Source organism: Lynx canadensis, chromosome A3 (assembly GCF_007474595.2).
Source record: "Lynx canadensis isolate LIC74 chromosome A3, mLynCan4.pri.v2, whole genome shotgun sequence".
Taxonomy (NCBI): domain Eukaryota; kingdom Metazoa; phylum Chordata; class Mammalia; order Carnivora; family Felidae; genus Lynx; species Lynx canadensis.
Genome location: NC_044305.1, coordinates 132,671,788 through 132,691,910, shown reverse-complemented (window position 1 = coordinate 132,691,910; position 20,123 = coordinate 132,671,788). Strand labels below are relative to the sequence as shown.

Genomic DNA, 20,123 nt, shown 5'->3' with positions numbered 1-20,123 from the left:
CATTTTATTGTCCAGAGGGCTCTCTACTTGGGGTTGGGAGAAAGAAGGGTTAGTTTGTGTAAATTGAGATCAGCTCTTTTTTATTGAGTATTTTGTTTTTGAGGGGCAGTATTGTGTGTATTTTAAGTTCTGTGAGGATTTGACAGTTGCTAAATTACGGTTTAGAGATCCTGTGTAGCTATTTGCAGACCCGTGGTTTTTCTGTCATTACCAGCCTTTAATTCAATACCGATGTGTAAGAGGCATTGGGAGAAATACAAAAAATGTGCTAAACACTGGAAAACATTTTAAAAGTTTATTTTTGAGAGAGAGAGAGAGAGGGAGGGAGAGGGAGAGGGGCGGGGAGCAGGGGTCGGGCAGAGAGAGACAGAGAATCCATCCCAAGCAGGCCCCGTGCTGCCAATGCAGAGCCAAACACGGGGCTCAAACTCACGAACTGTGAGGCTATGATCTGGGCCGAAACCAAGAGTCCCTTCTCAACCGACTGAGCCCCGCAGGCGCCCCAAACACCGGAAAACATTTGAAAACCGTGTAACAACCTCTGCCATCGAGGGCCTTAGAGCACTTACATTTACAGTGTGGCAGAGTCCCCGAAGTGTTACGTGGAGAGGTGGCACGTTCAGCAGCCCTGTTTGTTCCTCTCTCTGGCCTAGGTGACAAGGGTATAGAGATGTGGCTCTTTGCCCCAAACCGAAGCTCCGAGTCTGGCCTCGGGGGGAGAGGAGGCGAGCTTAAGTACAACTGTCATTCTATTTGGGTCATTAGGGAATGCTTCTCGGAGCAGTTCTGACAATTGACCTTGGTCTTTATCCATGGGCGATGTCAGTAGAGAATGAGGTATGAGCTGGGGTGGGAGTTGGGTTTGGAGGCCTTGATTATTTGGATCCCTTCCGTCAGAGGGAAGTGAACCACTGACGGTGATGATGATTTATCTAGCCTCTTTCACTTTCTGGGCCATCGAAGTGATGTTAACATGGACGAGTTCCCGTGATCCCTCATGTAATGAGCCTAACACTGTGTTACATTGTTTTAGTTTAAAAATCAGATCTCTTGGGGGCGCCTGGGTGGCTCAGTCGGTTAAGTGTCCGACTTCGGCTCGGGTCGTGATCTCACGGTTCATGGGTTCGAGCCTCGCATCGGGCTCTGCTGACAGCTCGGAGCCTGGAGCCTGTTCCAGATTCTGTGTCTCCCTTTCTCTCTGTGCCCCTCCCCTGCTCGTGCTCTGTCTCTCTCTCTCTCTCTCTCTCCAAAACAAATATTTAAAAAATTTGTTTTAAAAAGTAATAAAAATCAGACCTCTTAAAAAGAAAACTTTATCCCAGCTGTTATGAGGGTGGTTCATGTCTTAGCAAATCTAAAGGTTTACTTTTTTGTTCCACTCATTGAATAAACTAAATTATAAAATTAAAAGAAAATCATTTTCACCATTCTAGCAGCAATGTTACAAAAATATGCAAAATTCTACCCAGACCTCATTTAAAAAAAATTTTTTTAATGTTTATTTATTTTTGAGAGAGGGAGAGACAGAGTATGAGTGGGGGAGGGACAGAGACAGAGAGGGGGAGACACAGAATCCAAAGCAGGCTCCAGGCTCCGCGCTGTCAGCACGGAGTCCGACGTGGGGCTCGAACCCACGAACTGAGATCATGGCTTGAGCCAAAGTCGAACGCTCAACTATCTGAGCCATCCAGGCGCCCCTACCCAAATCTCTTAGTGGGGAAAAAAATTAAGACTATATTATTTGGATGTCAGGTTCTTGTACACGAATAATAATAGAGAATGAGTATTAGAGTTGTGGTAAATCTTTTAAAACGAACAGGCTTTTTGTTCATGAAAAATATCCTAATATAGTGTGCTTAAGTCGGCCAGTTTCATTATTTGGCTTCTGATTCAATACTTACAATTTTTGTAACTTTGGACTGATAAATTTCCAGTGCTTTGTTAACACTTTCTGTGAAATTATATTTCTGTAGTTTCTCCCCACACATTCACTTGTGAAAGCTCACGGATCTGAGTGGTCTCTTCAGACGTCAGCACGTTTTACCAGCATTGTGCCTTGGTTTATTGTGTTAATGAAGCCCCCAAAGTGAGTTGGGGGTTTATAAAATATGTTCTCTGTTGCCCTCGCTTCACTGGCTGGGAAATGAACCTCTGAGGGCAGCCTGTGTTTTGAGCTTACTGTGTCCGAGTGTCTTTGTCCCCCTCCCTTCTTCCCTGTTGAGAAGTAACAGCGGGGACAGCGGGGACAGCGGCCCCCAGCTCTGGGAACAACAGTGCGCACTGCCACAGGCTTCCTGGAAAAAGCATCAGAAATTAGTTCAAGATCTGATTTCTTGTTGGTCCTGCACTTGCAAGCATTTGGAGTAAAAAAATCAGTGCAAGTTAAGCCTTTGATAATATCAATCTTTATTTTGTTGTTTTCCCCACATTTCCAGCCGAGGTTTGAAAACAAAATGTAATCCTCTGAAAAGCTTTAAGTGCAGGAATTCTCAGCCAAGAATGAGGAACTACATTAGAAAAACGGGCTGGACGTTTGCAAAGGAATCTTGCAGAGCATCTTCGACTTGTTTAGCAGTTTATTCTGTGGTTGGTTGTTTTTTGTTTTTCTCTCTCCTAGCGATTTTGGTTGGGAGCATTGGATGCTCGTCTTCAAAGATTTATGTTTCATTTGTTTGAATAAAATCAGACTTTTCCTCAAAATCAGTGACAAGGAAGTGTGAACAGAGAAGAGGTTATCACATGCGTGTATTCCATGGAGGAGGTGAACCTGTAATAACCCTCTTTCTTTGAACCTCTTTCCCACCCTCTGGAGAAGATACTGGCAGCTTTTCTGTGATCACGTCTTAGGAAGTATTTTTCTCTGCACAGTGACAATGGCCTGAACATTCGTTTTATCCAGATTTGGGTGACTTGGCCTGTTGTCCTGCTTATTCGGGGTGTCGCCCATTAGGTAGAACCCATCCCGGTGTTAGCGCTGCGAGGAGCAGACTGTAGCCACCTTGTTGCCCCCCCTCCCCCCGGACCTGGACGCGAGCTCTGCCTTTCGTTTCTACACTTGGCCTCCGACCTGCTTTGGGTGCTGCTGATTAAAGATTTGTCACCTTCCTAAATAAGATTCCCTAGAAACAACTTCTCCCTTAAAATTACCCTAGTCCCTTCTGTGGGTGTGGGTTGTACCGATAAAATGTGTGGTTCATGGGAAGAGTGAGACGTCAGCGGGAGCTCCTTCTTAGGAAGTCACTTGTATAGAAAGTGGAAATACTGAATCACAAAAAGGGAACTAATCCTTCCTCGCTCCTAACTACGCTGTGATGTGATATAAGGGTAAATTGGTGTTCGAGCACCTTAGAGAATGGTTTATTTAGATCAGGGCTCAGCAAACCGCAGCTCTCTGCAAACCCTGGCCAGCCAGCTGCTGTTTATGTAAATAAAGTTTTATTGAAAACAGCACCACGACATCCACCTGTGGCTGCTCTGCCTTGTTACTGAGGGGTTGCCGGGTTGCATCCACGAAGGCCGAAACATCGTTGGGCCCTTTCACACACAAAATCCAGCCGCCTCCTGGTTTACACCGACAGGCGACAGCTGTCTTACGTGGCTGCGTTGTATGCCGCCTTAGCCCCATTGATTCACAGCTCCCTCTGCATCGTCCTTCTTTGGTTAAAAACATACATGCTACTGAGCATGTGCTGCTCACCAGGCACCAGAAACAGGGCTGGCCCAGCATTGTCTCTGTCTCCAGGGCTTGGCAGCTCCGTGGGGGTGACCCCACAGGTCACCCGAACGCACGGTTCGCCCGCACGCATCAGCCCCTGCGAAAATCGCACGTCACGTGAGGAATAAACAGAAGTATTGTTTGAAATATTTTTTTAACCGTATTTCTTTATTTTGAGAGAGAGAGCGAGAGCGCGCGTCAGGGAGGGGCACACGGAGGAGGTGGGTCTCGGGAGAGAGAGAATCCCAAGCGGGCTCCACGCTGTCGGCGCCCAGCCAGACGTGGGGCTCGAATGCACCAACCATGAGATCATGACCTGAGCCGAAATCAAGAGTCAGACACTTAACCGACTGAGCCACCCAGGCACCCCAAATTTGATAGAGTTTTAATAGGTTTTTGTCTGGTCACTATTTCATGAACTGTGGGTTTCTGACGATTTGTATGACCTTACTGAATAGTAAGTTTGAGCAGATGCTTTAATCTTTATCCTTCCATTGGTTGAATGAATATTATTATTCGATAGGGTTATACCTCTGTAAAAAAAAAATTCAATCAAAAAGAAAGCTTGATGGGATACTATAAATACATGTAGGAATATCTGGACTCTTTAAAAAAAGGAAACCATATGTTGGGGCTTGTTTTAATCACCTCAGAGTTTTGGAGTCAGAGGAGGCCTTTGGTGGATCAAAGCGGTAAGTATACAGAAGATTAATCACCTGACGGCCGTGGCTTTTATCCTGTCTGATTGCTGGAATTACTTGGGGAGCACCTGAAGAAGGCCTTGTGTCTGGAACCCACCCCAGGCCAATGACAGCACAACCTCTAGATGTGGCTTTACTGTCTCCAGGAAGGGCTGATGTCCTCCGGGTAATTCTGATTGAGTCAGGGGCCTGAAGCATCCAAGTTCCCAGGCAGTGCTGATGTTCCTGGCGCCATGCTTTATGAACCTCCGCTTTATAAGATTCTTAATTCTGTATAAGTAGTTCATATAATTACTCGAAGTGGCAACTTTACACGGTACTTTTAAAATTACATGATTGGTAAAAAAAATTGATAAACGTATTACACAAAATTACTGTCCCTAATAAATACATAGTAGAGAAAAAAGCATTCACAATCTTTTAACGTAAGTATAATCCTAGGACTCAAGAGAACTGATCTAGACACGGGGCACCTGGGTGGCTCAGTCGGTTAAGCGTCCGACTCGATTTGCACTCGGGTCCTGACCTCGCCGTTCAGGAGTTGGAGCCCTGCCTCCAGCTCTGTGCTGACTGCGCCATGCCTGCTTGGGATTCTCCTCTCTCCCTCCCTCTCTGCCCCTCCCCTGCTCTCTTTCTCTCTCTCTCTCTCTCTCTTCTCTTTCAAAATAAATAAACTTTAAAAGGAAAAAAAAAGTGATCCAAACGTCATCTAATACAACCTGCATTTGACAGGTAAGGACCTCGCCCATGGTCATGGCACTAATCCGCGATGGAGCTGAAACTCCAGTGTTTTCATTTTCAGACCAAAGGCTTTCCCTTCCCGTTGACCACGTTACCTCTTGCTAGAGCACACGCGCAAGGCATCTTTGCACTCTTGCCGGTTTTCGGTCGAGGCTTGCACATAACAGATGTGTCCCCTTCAGTGGTGGCAACGTGGACCCGGGACTGCCCTGCCGGTTCTTGCCGTGAAGCAAGAGCTTCCAGGAGCACCGCCCCCGTTTCTTGAAGGTCTTCGGCCCGTCGTCCTTCTCGTACCTCACATCCCTGGCCTGGAATGCTTACGCTGCCCATCTTGTTCGCTGTTTACAGCCGTGTTTACGTATTTCTCTAGACGAGGCGGCGGTTTTTAACGTTGAGTTAGGAATGCTGTGAGCTTTTCTTTGTTGCATTTAGAAATACCGCCAAGTTTGGAAAGAACCGATTTTAAACGTAGAAGAATGTGCATAAGAGAGCAGTTGCCAGTAATCCTCAGTAAAAGGGTAATGTCCCTCTGAAGGCTCCATGTTCAAGCTGATCGTAGGATTTGGTTCCTGCTTAGTTTTGCTTTGAATAGAAACTTGACACTGGGAAGCAAGGGGAGGTTAGGTTTTAGGTTGGATTACTGTGAAATCCTCTTGTAAATGGAATATCACTTTGGGTCAGAGCCTTCCTGGAATTGTTGAGGGTTAAGTGTAACTTTCCCAGGCTGCTGTTTTTGAGTCATAAATGGAGCCATGTGGCCTCGTATGACAGAGAAATTTAGATTTTCCATTTGGTTATAAAATGAAAAAATAACAGTGATTCGGTTACCTGATGGGCTCAGATGTTCACAGGGACTACTGTCTTGCTGTCTGTCTTGTTGTCTGCCTTCCTATTTTGTCTTTCCATAGCCTGTCTCCTTAACTCAGATTTATACATCGTACGTGAAGTGTTTTTTAACAGCATACAATTGGCCATTGAACAACAACACAGATTTGAACTGCGCGGGCCCACTTACATGTCAGTTTTTTCCAATAAATATATGGGAAACATTTTTTTTTTAATTTGCAACAATTTGAAAAAACTTGCAGATGAACTGCATAGCCTAGAAATAACTGAAAAAACTAAGAGAAAGGTACTGTAAGGCTCTAGCATATGAGCACATAGACAAAATATGCGTTAATTGACTATGTTATTGGGAAGGCTTCTGGTCAACAGTAGGCTCTTACGTAGTTAAGTCTGGGGGGAGTCAGAAGTTGCACGTGGATTTTCAACTGTTGGTAGTGGGGGGCAGTTGGTACCCCTAACCCCTGCGTTGTCCAAGGGTCAGCAGTACAGGAAAAGAGACCAAGTCAAAGCACTAGGTTTCCGTAACGGATTTGAAATTCCTACGTTCCGCTTTTGGCCCGTGTATCTAGATTCCGGTGTTTTTCAAAATGAAAGCATTTTGTTTATTTACTGAAAATGAGTTAAATGGGAAGTAAAATGGTAGCAGGCTAGGAAAGGCAACCCTAGGCCGGGCACTGTGCTCCTACGTGAGTATCGAGGAAGCTGCCGTGTAGAGAGCAAGGGGCTTGCCTGCTGCATCTTGGCGCTGCGTGTAAAAATGGCAGACCGTTCCAGGTAGTGAAGAAAAGCCAGGTGATTCGGGTACAAAGTTGATTTGGGAAAGCGAGGTCACAAGGTGTAAAGGGGGGAGCCCCGGATATGAATTCCAGCCCTTTGCTTTCTACCCTGGGGACAGTTTAAAAAAAAAAACAAAAAACAACTCTCTGAGCCTCACCTGGAAAAGAAGGATTAACTGTCACTCAGGGTTGTGGAATGAGAGAGCGTGTGTATAAAGTGAGTGCCCCGTGCAGGTCTGGAAGCGTTAGGTGCTCTCCGCTGTGGGCTTCACGACACGGGTGGGGTGAGTGGTGGCCGTCTCTGGAGGTGTCACCGGAGCCCACGTGCCTGCAGAAGTGGAGGGAGACACAGGGAGGAGCTGGGGAGGTGGCTCGAACTGGGACAGAGGGACACAGGAGGAGGAGGGACAAGGACAGAGATGTGAGGCAGGAATGGACGTTTGAGGTGTGTTTTGGGGACGGTAAATAGCCTGGTCTGAGGGACACAATGAGAGACGACTTTTCAGTCTGTTAATGTGGACAAGTTCTCAGTCTTTTTCGGGCGTTTTGGTCTTTTCCTTGTTGAAAATAACGTATAGACTAGAACAAGAATAAAACTCCTGTTTCGGCATTTGCAAACCTTCTAGAGAGCGGTGAGATCTTCATCGTTACGGTTACAATCTTTTTTCTCCTTACCCTTCCCACCCCCTTCTCTTTTATCTGCATTCTCAGAGCCCCCCCCCCCCCCCCCCTTCTGGCTTAAACTTCTCCCTGTCCGGGTCTTGGTTCAGCCAGTGGCACCCTGCGCTGTTGTGGTAGATCTGTTCGTGGTGTTAGGGCTGGGGAGTTGTTGGCCCCTGGACTGGAAGGAGTCCAGCCTAAGGGTCTCGGGTCTTTGAAAGTCGCCGATTTTTAAAACTGTAATTCCAGTAGTATCCACTGTGTGGTGCTCACGCACCAGATACAAATTCTAAAACTGGATGGTTGAAAGGGAGCTCGAATGCATCGTGACCGCGTATGAGAGGTTAAAACCCATATCACACACAAAAAGAGGGAAATGGAGCATGTTCTTTCGGTGTACCAAGATTCACTTGAGTCTCTCCTAAGCAACAACCTCCATGCTGCTTTAATAGTGTGATTCACTGATCTCATAAACTCCCAAATATTAGGACATGCATAGGGAACTACAGGCCATCAGAGGTGGTGTAGACACGACATGGGCAGATTCTCAGTTGGTACTGAGCTCCAGACCAGCTGCCTAGAGAACGTGGGCTATCGGTCATATTTAAAAATGACATCAAGAAAGATGTCCAGCCTCTTCCACAGTATGATGCTAAGCAAAGCTGCTGTCTGTTTTTTTCCTTAAGGTCTGCCATTCCTCTGACCAAGAGTAGTTTTGAAATAGACCCTTTATTTTAAAAAGTTTCTTTTAAGTGAGCAGCTGAGCTCTCATTTAGAACATATTTAAGTGATTTCAGTGATGTTAGTATTTTTACAAGCTCTGCTAAGGTTGACTGTTGGTGCCTGTTACTTACAATGCCGTTTTTTCCCTCTGCAGGTTTTCATCTCTGTCAACTGCTTAAGCACAGATTTCTCTTCTCAGAAGGGCGTGAAGGGGTTGCCTCTTAACATTCAAATTGACACCTATAGTTATAACAACCGTAGCAACAAGCCTGTGCACCGGGCGTACTGCCAGATAAAAGTCTTCTGCGACAAGGTAAGATTGTCAGATTGGGTAGGGACCCTTAGAATGAAGCGTGTGAGTTTTACTCTTTCTCCCAGAAGATGACCAAGGTCCTCGTAATATTTAAGGCTGACGTAAACGTATTGCTAACAATACTAAGTAGCCTATTTTAAATGAGAAAGTATTGTGGTAGCCATGCAAAGACACATTATATCGGGAGGGAAAAAAATCTCATTTTAACTGAAACACTAGAAGGTCCAGTGAGTACGTTTCATTGGGCCTGTCGGTAGAGTCAGGCGGTGCGCGTAGGAGCCATGAGCTCGGTCGTAGGCGGCGCCCAGCTTACTGGACTTGTAGACAGCGGCTGCCGTGCTGGAGTTCTTGAACTTGGTGTCTGTGGACTCCGTGCGGATAACCGGAAAGGGCTGTCCTTTAACTGGCTCACCCCCACTCCCGGCCCTTTGGTAAGTCGCCGGCCAGTGGGCTGAAGCAGGAGAAGGTGAGATTCAGGTTCTTCTGCACGGCAGGCAGCAAGGAGGCAAAAAGAGTAAGTATAGGCCTAAACGATCTCGGCATCATTTCTTTTCTCTGGAGAGGAAACGATCACTTTTGTCAGGTGCGGAGCCGCGGGCTGGGCTGGAAGAGATCCAGGGAGCCGCGGGGAGGCCCGCTGGGCGTTGAAGATTGCAGACCGCGCTCTGCTCGGGACCTGCGTGTTGGCCATAGAGAAGTGAGCGCTCCGTTGAACTAAGACTGAAGACGGCTGTGACTTTTCCCTCTCAGAAAATCGTGGGCCGCATTCTTTGCCATCCCCTCTTTTTAGCCTGTAAACCAACCAACCGACCCTCTCTGTTATTAAGGTTCTTAGAAGGCGGGCCCCTGGGTGGCTCGGTCAGTTGAGCGTCCGACTCTTGATTTGGCTCAGGACATGATCCCAGGGTTGTGGGCGCCAAGAGTCGGACACTTAACCAGCTGAGCCACCCAGGCGCCCCCAGCACACATTGGTGATTTCACGGCTCTATGGGCCAGAAGTCGGACGCAGATCTCGCCGGGCACAAATCGAGCTTAGAAGGTTGTATCTCTTTCCGGAGTCTCTACGGGAGAATCTGTTTCCTTGCCTTTCTGTCTTCTAGAGGCACCCGCATTCCTTGGCTGGTGGTCCCTTCCCCCTTCGAAGCCGGGAGACTCACGTCACATCCCTCTGACACTGCTTCCGTCGTCGCATCTCCTTGTCTGGTTCTTCTGTTTTTAAGGACCCTGTGATTATACTGGGCTGACACAGACCATCTCGGACACTCACCCTTTTCTCAGCGTCAGCTGATTAGCAACCTAATGTCTCCTTTGCTGTGCAAGCTGACATATTCACAGGTTCTGAGGATTTGGGTGTTTACATCTTTGAGGAGCTGTTAGTCTGCCCACCACAGGACTTCCATGTATGCTCCGTTTTACAAATGACGAGTCACATCAAGTGTGGAGCCGGGATTTCTGACCCCAAGGCACATTTCTTTCCTTCATACTGCATTCCTTTTATCAGGCAAAAGAAAACCTAAAGAGGTGTCCAAAGCCTACAAACTATAAGCCCCAATTTTTTATTATTTGATTCAACAGACTTAAAACTATTCTAGCTGTTTCCCAAGTGCTTACTCTGTTTCTGATGTATCATTCTGGGACCGTACAGTTTGTGGACTTATCCTGGTCCACGGATCACCCTTAGAATATCTGTATTAGACCATGTCAGCTTGAATTAGAATGAACTGGAGTTTTCCGTGTCCGATGGTAAAAATACAAGCGGTTTCTCAGAGAAGGAACCGTATCGATTCATGATCTTAAACGAATTTGGGTTTGTTTTGTTTTGTTTTTGTTTTGTTTTTTCTTTCCAAGATTTTATTTAAATTCAAGTCAGAGGCACCTGGGTGGCCCAGTCGGTTAAGTGTCCGACTGGCTCTCACCTCAGGTCTTGATCTCACAGTCATGAGTTCAAGCCCTACATTGGGCTCTGCGCTGGGTGTGAAGTCTACTTGAAAAAAAAAATGAAACTCAAGTTAGTTAACATCTAGTGTAGTATTGGTCTCAGGAGTAGAATTTAGTGATTCTGCTCATCACAACAAGTGGCCTCCTTTAACGCCCATCACCCATCTAGCTCATCCCCCAACCCTCTTCTCTCCAGCAACCCTCAGTTTGTTCTCTATGGTTAAGAGTCTCTTATGGTTTGCCTCTCTCTCTTTTCTTTTAAGTTTATTTACTTATTTTGAGAGAGAGAAAGTGAGCAGGGGAAGGGCAGAGAGAGGGAGAGAGAGAATCCGAAGCAGGCTCCATGCTGTCAGTGTGGAGCCCAACGTGGGGCTCTGTCCCACCAGTCATGAGATCGTGACCTGAGCTGAAATCAAGCGCTGGATGCTTAACCAGCTGAGCCACCAAGGCACCTTGTCCCTCTCTGTTTTTCTTTTCTTTTCTTTTTCCTTCCCTTCCCCTATGTTCATCTGTTTTGTTTCCTAAATTCCATGATTTACTTTGCTTAGCATAATACACTCTAGTTCTATCCATGTCGTTGGAAATGGCAGGATTTCATTCTTTTTTGAAAAATTTTTTTTACATTTATTTATTTTTGAGAGAGACAAAGTGAGAGCAGGGGAGGGGCAGAGAGAGAGGGAGACACAGGATCGGAAGCAGGCTCCAGGCTCTGAGCTGTCAGCACTGAGCCCGACGCGGGGCTCAAACCCACAGACCGTGAGATCATGACCTGAGCCGAAGTCAGACACTCAACCGACTGAACCACCCAGGCGCCCCGACAGATTTCATTCTTCTTGATGGCTGAGTAATATTCCAGTGTGTGTGTGTGTGTGTGTGTGTGTGTGTGCGCGCGCACGCGTGCGTGCGCACCTGCTACATTTTCCGTTCATCAGTCGATGGACATTTGAACTCATTCCATAGTTTGGCTGTTGATAATGCTGTTATAAATATCGGGGTGCATGTGCCCCTTTAAATCTGTATTTCTGTATCCTGTGGGTGAATACCTACTAGTGCAGTTGCTGGGTCATAGGATAGTTCTGTCTTTAACTTTCTGAGGAAGCTCCACACCGTTTTCCAGAGTGGCTGCACCAGTTTGCGTTCCCACCAACAGTGTAAGAGGGTTCCCCTTCCTCCGCATCCTTGCCAACTTCTGTTGTTTCCTGAATTGTTAACTTCAGGCATTCTGACGGGTGTGAGGTGGTATCTCTTGTGGGTTTGATTTGTATATCTCTAATGATGTGTGATATCGAGCATTTTGTCATGTGTCTGTTAGCCATTTGTATGTCTTCTTTGGAAAAATATCTTCATGTCTTCTGCCCATTTGTTAAGTGGATGATTTATTTTGGGGATGTTGAGTTTGAGAAGTTCTTTATAGATTTTGGATACTAGCCCTTTATCAGAGGTGTCATTTGCAAATATCTTCTCCCATTCCATAGGTTGCTAAATTTTTAGTTTTGTGGATTATTTCCTTTAATGTGCAGGTTTTCCTTTCTTTCTTTCTTTCTTTATTCTTTCTTTCTTTCTTTCTTTCTTTCTTTCTTTCTTTCTTTCTTTCTTGAGAGAGCGTGAGCAGGGGAGAGGGGCAGAGGAAGAGAGAGAGAATCTTAAGCAGGGTCTAAGCTAAGCGTGAAGGGGCTCAATCTCACAAACTGTGAGATCGTGACCTGAGCAGAAATCAAGAGTTGGATGCTTAAATGACTCAGCTGCTCAGGCACCCCTACAAAGATGTTTTGTTAATCGGTGGTTGTACAAAGATTAGAAACCGTTGTGTACAAAGATTAGAAACCGTTTGCTGTGTACCTGTGTGCCGATGTACAACTTTTCTTCAGAGTTGCAACATTGAGTGTGGTTTGGGACAACACATGATTTCATCTTCTGGAGTTGCTGCTTGCCTACTCACCGGTTCATTTAGAACATGTGGGGTAGGAGCATATTATCCAAGGTCTTGGATAGCATGGCCACTGTGTAGGCCAGTCACTATTTTCTTTTTTTCCCAATACTTGTGTGTAAGCTCTGTACCATTTGGGTAAAAGGAGATCACACAAAGGTGTAGTTAGAAACTACGCATCTGTACCTAGCAGTGCCTTGTGTGGCCTGTCTGAATGCCCGGATACCTTCAGCCTTCCTGCATATGCTGTCTTTGTAAGGCCCCTAAAATGACCAGTTTTCCCCTTTTGCTGGAGCAGAGATCTCCACGGGGATGAAAGTTGTTGGTCACCTTTCCCCTTTGCCTCCCTTATGGCACATAGCAGTGGTAGGAAGTGTCATTTAATTGCAAGGTATCTAAGGGACGTGGGAGGTGATTTACACACAGTTTTCATCGCCAGAGTCTACCTCAGAGCTCAGGGTTGCTATAAAATCCTGCACGGGAAGAAAATATGCATTGCTGTGTGTTAATTTTTGAAGTCCTTGAATCTTTCAACCACATGAAACTCCTCTATGACCTCACACCTTGATTCTTGTGTATCTTGTTGTAACTACTGTTGCCCCTTATGGTCGTAATTGCTTCTGCTGTTTTTTCTTTTTCATGTTTTATTTATTTTCGAGAGAGCACAAACAGGGAGGGGCAGAGAGAGGGGGGGACAGAGGATCCAAAGCAGGCTCCGAGCGGACAGCAGAGAGCCCAGTGTGGGGCTCAAACTCATGAACCGTGAGATCATGACCTGAGCTAGAGTCAGACCCTCAACTGACTGAGCCACCCAGGCACCCACTTGTGCTGTTCTGCATTGTCTCGTGCTGCCTCTTCTCCGTGGAATATCCCACCTGCCTCCTTGATTCCCGCCTTTCTAAGATTTTACTCACCTATTATTTGGTGCCTGTGAATTCATTTTTCTCTGCTGGTTCTTAAAACTCTCACATTCTATGAATCTGGTGTACATCTGCAGTAAGAAACTGGAAATAAGACCTCTTTTTGTATCCTGCAGAGGTACTTGCGTTGTTTTTCTCTCCTAAGAAGAAGGTTTTCTTAGTACTTTATTATGAATTGCTCAACTGGTTTGATGAATGGGATTTTCTCTTATTTCAGAAGCAGCAGTGATTTAGCAGCTTTTCAGACAAAACAGGAATTGGATCTCTAACCCTTCAAAATTTGGCAGCTCCTCTTTCTACAAGCTTGTATATATATATATATATATATACATATATATATATATCTGTAGTTTATCCGTATAGAGAAAAACATCATTGACATTTATTTCCTACAGATCGTTTTCTTCATCAGAGTGATACTCACCGTAGCTGTAACCAGGAACAGATGTCATACATCAACTTTTTAGGTCATGGCCTGAGGTGATTGCCCAAGATCAGTCTCTTCAGTTGTTGTGTGAGAGAGTGAAACAGCGTGAACTTAAATGGTTTTCTGTAATGCCATAGGACTTCCTTTAACATCTCTTGCAGAGTCTGTGATGAACCTTCCAGCTTTCGTACGTATGAGAAGTGTTTCACCTCTGGTTTTTATTTTTTGAGAGAGACAGAGGGCATGAGTGAGCGAGGGGCAGAGAGAGAGAATCCCACGCAGGCTCCACACTGTCAGCACAAAGCCTGAAGTGGGGCTTGAGCTCACAAATTGTGAGACTGTGACCTGAACTGAAGTCAGGTGCTTCACCAACTGAGCCATGCGGGCGCCCCTCACCTCTGATCTTGAAAGCTCCTTTTGCTGGGTATAAAATTCTGGTTGCCTGCTTTTTCCTTCAGTGCTTGAAAGACATGACTCTGTTGTTGTCAGGCTTACATTTGTAATGAGAAATCTGCTCTCATCGGTATCTTTGTTCAATGTGTCTATTTTTCTGTGACCCTTTTTAGATTTTTCTCTTCTTACTGGTTTTGAACAATTTCATGTGTTTCTTTACATTTCTTGTACTTAGAGTTTGTTGAGCTTCTTGGATCTGTGTGTTTATAGTCTTCATCCTATTTGAAAAAATTTCCAGCCATTGTTTCCTCAGATATGTTTGTTCTTGTGTCCTTCTTTGAGAATGCCAGTTGCACATGTACGTGTACGGCTGCTTAAAGTCCCACAGCTCACTCGTGCTCTTTTCATTTTCTAGGATGACTTTCTGTCTCTGATTCGTTTTGGATAGTTTCTGTGCTAATGTCCTAAGTAAAGTTCATCACTCTTTGCCTTTGCCTTGTCTGACCTGCTCCTAATCCCATCCAGTGTGTTTTTCATCTCAAGACGTTGTAGTTATCGTCTCTGGAAGATCAGTTTGGATCTGTTTTAGATCTTTCATATCTCAATATGTTGTTTTTTCACTGACTTTTTGGACATATGGAATGCAGTTATAGTAACCATGTTAATGTCCTTGCCCGAATTCTGTGTCCATTTTGGGTGCTTTCAGTGGTTTGCTGTCCTCCTCAGACGGTCACGTTTCCCTGCTTCTTTACGTGCCTGGCCATCTCACTGGACACTAGACGTTGTGAGTTTTATCTTGTCAGGTGCTGCATGGTTTTGTAATCCTCTGAATCTTCTCAAGCTTTGTCCTGAGAGCAGGTAAAGTTACTTGGAAACATTTTGATCCCCTGCAGGTCTCACCGTTACAATTTGATAGGTGGGTCAGGAACAGTGCTCACTGTCAGCTAATTATTTGCTGACTGTTCTACCCACTACCCTGTGAATTTTAAGTTTCTCCAGTCTGACTGGTGGGAACAGGCACTATTTTCAGTGAGTTTCGGGCACTGTTTTCTCGTCTTTACTGAGGGCTTTCCCCCCACCCTTGGGTAACTTTCATAATTACACCCGTTTATCTCAGTACTCTGCTGACTACTTGAGGGGACCCTCCACAGATCTCTGGGGTCCTTCCTGTGGTAACTCTTTCCCTTTGCTACTTTGTCCTGCTTCCTTGATCTGTCTGGATTTTCAACTCTGTCTCGACCCAGGGAACCTAGACAGGGCCCACCTGTGGACGCCCCTCCCTGTGCTGCAGCCCGGGAGTTGTGAAGGCAGTCCATACCTGGAGGGCTCGTCTTGCTGGTTTCCCGTTTCAGGAAGCCCTGCTCTTTGTTGCCTGGTAGCCCAGGCCTTGAAAATCCTTGCGGTGTGCAGCCATCTTTTTTCTGTTCAGGGTGGAGGGTAAATGATCTGTGAGGCACCCACCTTGAGCGGAAGGGGAAGTCCCATATTCTTTTTTTTTTTTTTTCTTAGTTTTTTCTTTACGTTTGTTTATTTTTGAGAGATAGAGACAGAGCACGAGCAGGGGAGAGAGAGAGAGAGAGGGAGACACAGAATCCGAAACAGGCTCCGGGCTCTGAGCTGTCAGCACAGAGCCTGACGTGGGGCTCGAACCCACAGACTGTGAGATCATGACCCAAGCTGAAGTCGGACACTCAGCTGACTGAGCCACCCAGGCGCCCCAGAAGTCCCGTATTCTTTATGGAGGTATCTGATAATTATGGGAGGAGACGTCCTATTGTTTTAAAACCACCATTTGGGAAGTGTAATTTATCATCAGAATGGAGCTATGGTTAAACTGTTGGAAGGGACCGAGAGAGACACAGACCAACTCTGTACAACGGTGGGGGGAGAGCAGACTTACTTACCTGTGTGCCATGTCGAGAAGGTGGTGCTTCTCGAAGGATCAGCGTCACATGGCAATGTTTCGAAAAGCAGGTTGTGTGTTTACCAATATGTTAGTATATTAACACCTTCTAGAAGAGTCAGGAGGGGGTTTGTGTTTGGTTTTTTAAACGTGGTTTTATTATATAATAGTGCCAAGATCCGTGGGATGATTTTTATTGCCTCTCTTTGCTGTCAGGGAATTTATTTTCAGAAAAATAAGCTACTTGTTCATATTTACCGGGTGACTTGGTAAAGAAACCTATGCCACCCAGAAATAAATGCTACCAGATGAAGTCAAATGATTAATTAGTAGTTATGTTTTTTATTATACTGACTTGCTTAATTTCAGGTCATGTTTGTTAGTAACACGGTTTTGTATTTTTGCGGGTTCAACTGCATGGCACCGCCGTTCGTGTAATCGATACACGTCGTGTACATATGCTCCCTCTATCGGACGAGGAGTCCACTTTTTCTCTTTTAAGTGATGATGCAGATTTCTAGTTAAATCCTTGCGCTTGTGAGTTACAGTGGTCAGATCTGTCATTCGGTTGACGCCAGGTCCTTGGACAGGATCCCAGCTTTCAGTGATGTCATTGCCCACGTAGGGACGTACACTCGAAGCAGGGGTCAGCTTGTCTGCCGGACACTGGGAACAGTCTCTGATGTTCTTGAAGGCAATGTGGTACATTAGCAGATTTTTCTCAGCTTTTCATTTAACCTGACCACATCCATTGTGGAGGGGATTTTGCTTTGTTTATTGGGTTTTTTAAGTAAATGTTGTTTCCCCATGGTTTCACATAGTTACGCATAGTTTTAAGAACAGGCTTTTTAGAGGAAACCGCTATAAGCTCCATGAATATAATAAGTAATAGCATTCATCTCCAGAGATTTTTTTTCCCCATTAGTCAGATTAGGGTTCAATATTTTAAAGAGGATCAGATAAAGAATCGTGTCTTGTCTTCTCTTGACCTATAGGGAGCTGAAAGGAAAATCAGGGATGAAGAACGAAAGCAAAGCAAAAGAAAAGGCAAGTGTACTGACCCCAGCTCCCAGTTGAATGCCTGTAAGTAGAAATGTTTCCGCCAAGTGTTTCAGACCTTTTGCATTCAGAATGGCCACTGTGTTTTCAAGCAGAACATATAATCATGGATACTTAGTACTGGGAAGTGGTAGCATTGCTTCCTTTACCAGTTACAAAACCAGCCGAATGGCCGAATTAAGGGATTTTCTTTCGGAACTACAGGAAAGGATTCTTGAGTTTCTCCAGAGTTCAGACTGTTTTGGCTGTTAGTTTTAGTTCGGGTTGCTGATTCCAGTCCTGAAAAATAACACATATTCTATCTGAATAGCTGATGATAAAATTGGGACTTGTCTAGATTTTGAAGAAGAATGCTAATGCCGTTGAGAATTCAGGACGTCTTACTCCTGAATGAGTGTCGTTTTCCTATATACAGTATTCTAACATTTTAGAATCTGTAGGGCTCCTGTTTGGACATTTCACTGGAAAGGCTTGCTTGCTTTCAGTCTTTCTTTCTTTCTTTCTGTCTGTCTTCCTTCCTCCCTCCCTCCCTCCCTCCCTCCCTCCCTCCCTCCCTTCCTTCCTCCCTTCCTTCCTCCTTCCCTTCCTCCTCCCTCCCTTCTTCCCTCTCTCCCTCCCTCCCTTTCTCCCTCCCTCCCTTTCTCCCTCCCTTTCTTCCTTCCTCCTTCCCTTCCTCCTCCCTCCCTCCCTCTGTCCCTCCCTTTCTCCCTTCCTTCTTTCCTTCCTCCCTTCCTTCCTCCCTTCCTCCCTTCCTTCCTTCCTTCCTCCCTTCCTTCCTCCCTTCCTTCCCTTCCTCCTCCCTCCCTCCCTTCCTCCCTCTCTCCCTCCCTCCTTCCCTCCCTCCCTCCCTTCCTTCCTTCTTTCCTTCCTTCCTTCCTTCCTTCCTCCCTCCCTCCCTTCCTCCCTTCCTTCCTTCCTTCTTCCTTCCCTTCTTCCTCCCTCCCTCCCTCTCTCCCTCCCTTTCCTCCTTCCTCCCTTCCTTCCTTCTTTCCTTCCTTCCTTCCTTCCTCCCTCCCTCCCTCCCTCTTCCTTCCTCCCTTCCTTCCTTCCTTCCTTCCTTCCTTCCTTCCTTCCTTCCTTCCCTTCCTTCCTTCCTCCTTCCCTTCCTCCTCCCTCCCTCCCTTCCTCCCTCTCTTCCTTCCTTCCTTCCTTCCTTCCTTCCTTCCTTCCTTCCTTCCATGTAACCAGTGTTCATATTCACAAAATCCTGTATCTCTCAACTACAAGGGGAAGAAAATGCTGCTCTGTGGCAGTAGTGTTCCATCGGCAGTACGTGGGCCGCTAGCACCTGGTCTCTGAACAGTCTGTCTGGCTCAGCAGACATTTGCCCCGTAGCACATTGGTCAGGCCCCCCGACCGGCATCCACGTACAGACGCCCAGGAGAGCTCATCACCGAGCACTGCAGAGCAGATGACAGGGGAAAACGGAGTCTGCAATTTAATAAATAAAAAACCTAGACAGTCATACTTATTTTGAGCTTCTCTAAGGTTAAGTTCTGAGGTCAAGTTGGAGGTCTAAAGGTGTGGTGGGCTCTGAAAGACCAGAGTGCATTGCTGTTAGAATGTCAGCTGTTTAATCAGGATAGCTAAGGTGAAATTACTTCTGAGTTATGTGTATGCGGTTTTAAGCTTTAGCCTTTCAGACAGAAATTAAACATGCTGCTTCAAATTTTCTTTATGTGTCTGTCTATATTTAAAAATAGCCTTTTCTCTGATTTTGGTAAGACGTTCAATTGATTGTAGTATAAATACAAGCAACATATTTCTTCACATAAACCGTGCTTTTCTTCTTTGCTTAGGCATCGTGACCTGTACCTTATATAGTGCTGCAGTTTAAGTTTCTTAAATCTGAGCAAAGTGCTCTGTGGCCTGTATCTAGTCTGTGTATATAAGCTGTTGACCAGGGTGTCCGCAATTTGTTTTTTCTTTTTCAGTTTCCGACGTCAAAGTGCCACTGCTTCCCTCTCACAAACGAATGGATATCACGGTTTTCAAACCCTTTGTTGATCTGGACACTCAGCCTGTCCTTTTCATTCCCGACGTGCACTTTGCCAACCTTCAGCGGGGAACTCACGTAAGTAACCAGGATCCCGGATCCCGGGGCGGTTGTGAGGAACTAAGACTCGACACAGAGAAGGTCTTTGGCGTTCGTTGTAAACAGAGGCCAAAATTTAGCGAGGTTTGACCAGTGTTACGGGTCAGCTGTCTGGAACATTCAGTTGGGAAGTGTGTGTGAGCACTGTTGACAGAAATGCAGGACCAAGCCCGTCAGCGTCAGCTTCACTCTGTACCTGCGTATTTGTATCTTTGTTCATTTAAAGATGCCGGAACAGTAACATAATTTGAAGTCTGAGTCTGTGATCTTGTGGATTGAACTCGTGTGGTTCTGGGCAGGAAGGAAAAGCCAGAGGAGTCCCTAGGGTAGAGGCCCTAAGGGCAGAAAGAACGCCCAAAGGCTCTTTTCGTGGTTTTGGTTACTGAATCGCAGTTGGCACATGGATCGCCGGATCTTGGCAACTAATGTGAAACTAGCCACACCCTGTTGAGCAGAAGCTTCGTAGAGATAACAGCTTTCGTAGAGTGGAGGCTGCTTTCTGTGCAGAGCTCCAAAAAGTATGCAGAAGAGACCCTGCCGTGCGCTTGGTGCCCAGATTTCTCTGAGCTCATGACTTTATTTAGAGTTCTGGATGGGGGTGGGGGGCATTGCCGGTGTGTCCAGTTTCTAATGAGAAGCTTCTGGTGAGCAGGGGGTCAGCCAACTTTCTCTGTAAAGGCTCAAATAGTAAATACTGCAGGCTTTTGGGGTTACACAGCGTCTCATGTGACTGTTCAGCTCTGCCGTTGGAGTGCTAAAACAGCCATAAACAACGTGCCAGTGACTGAGTGTGGCTGTTTGCCACTACGTACTTTATTTATATAAACAGGCATTGGGCCAGACTCGGCTCGTGGGCCATAGTTTCCCAGCCGCTGGCTTAGAGGAGTTCCAGATACCGGTAAGAATCTGGTAATTGAAAAATAAGGCTAAAGGGTGGTGTACGAGGTTGGTCAGATTGAAAATTATTTTCATTTTAGGAATAAGTC

The 20,123-nt window shown here is 45.8% G+C and overlaps 1 protein-coding gene across 1 annotated transcript in view; it reads left to right on the top strand.

Annotated features, from left to right (window-relative positions):
- Positions 1 to 20,123, top strand: part of GRHL1 (grainyhead like transcription factor 1) — a 55,807-nt gene that overhangs the window by 26,477 nt on the left and 9,207 nt on the right. The window contains exons 9-11 of the mRNA XM_030311661.2: positions 8,317 to 8,475; positions 16,979 to 17,066; positions 18,977 to 19,116. Of these exons, the coding sequence (XP_030167521.1) occupies positions 8,317 to 8,475; positions 16,979 to 17,066; positions 18,977 to 19,116 (387 nt within the window). The remainder of the gene's footprint in view (positions 1 to 8,316; positions 8,476 to 16,978; positions 17,067 to 18,976; positions 19,117 to 20,123) is intronic.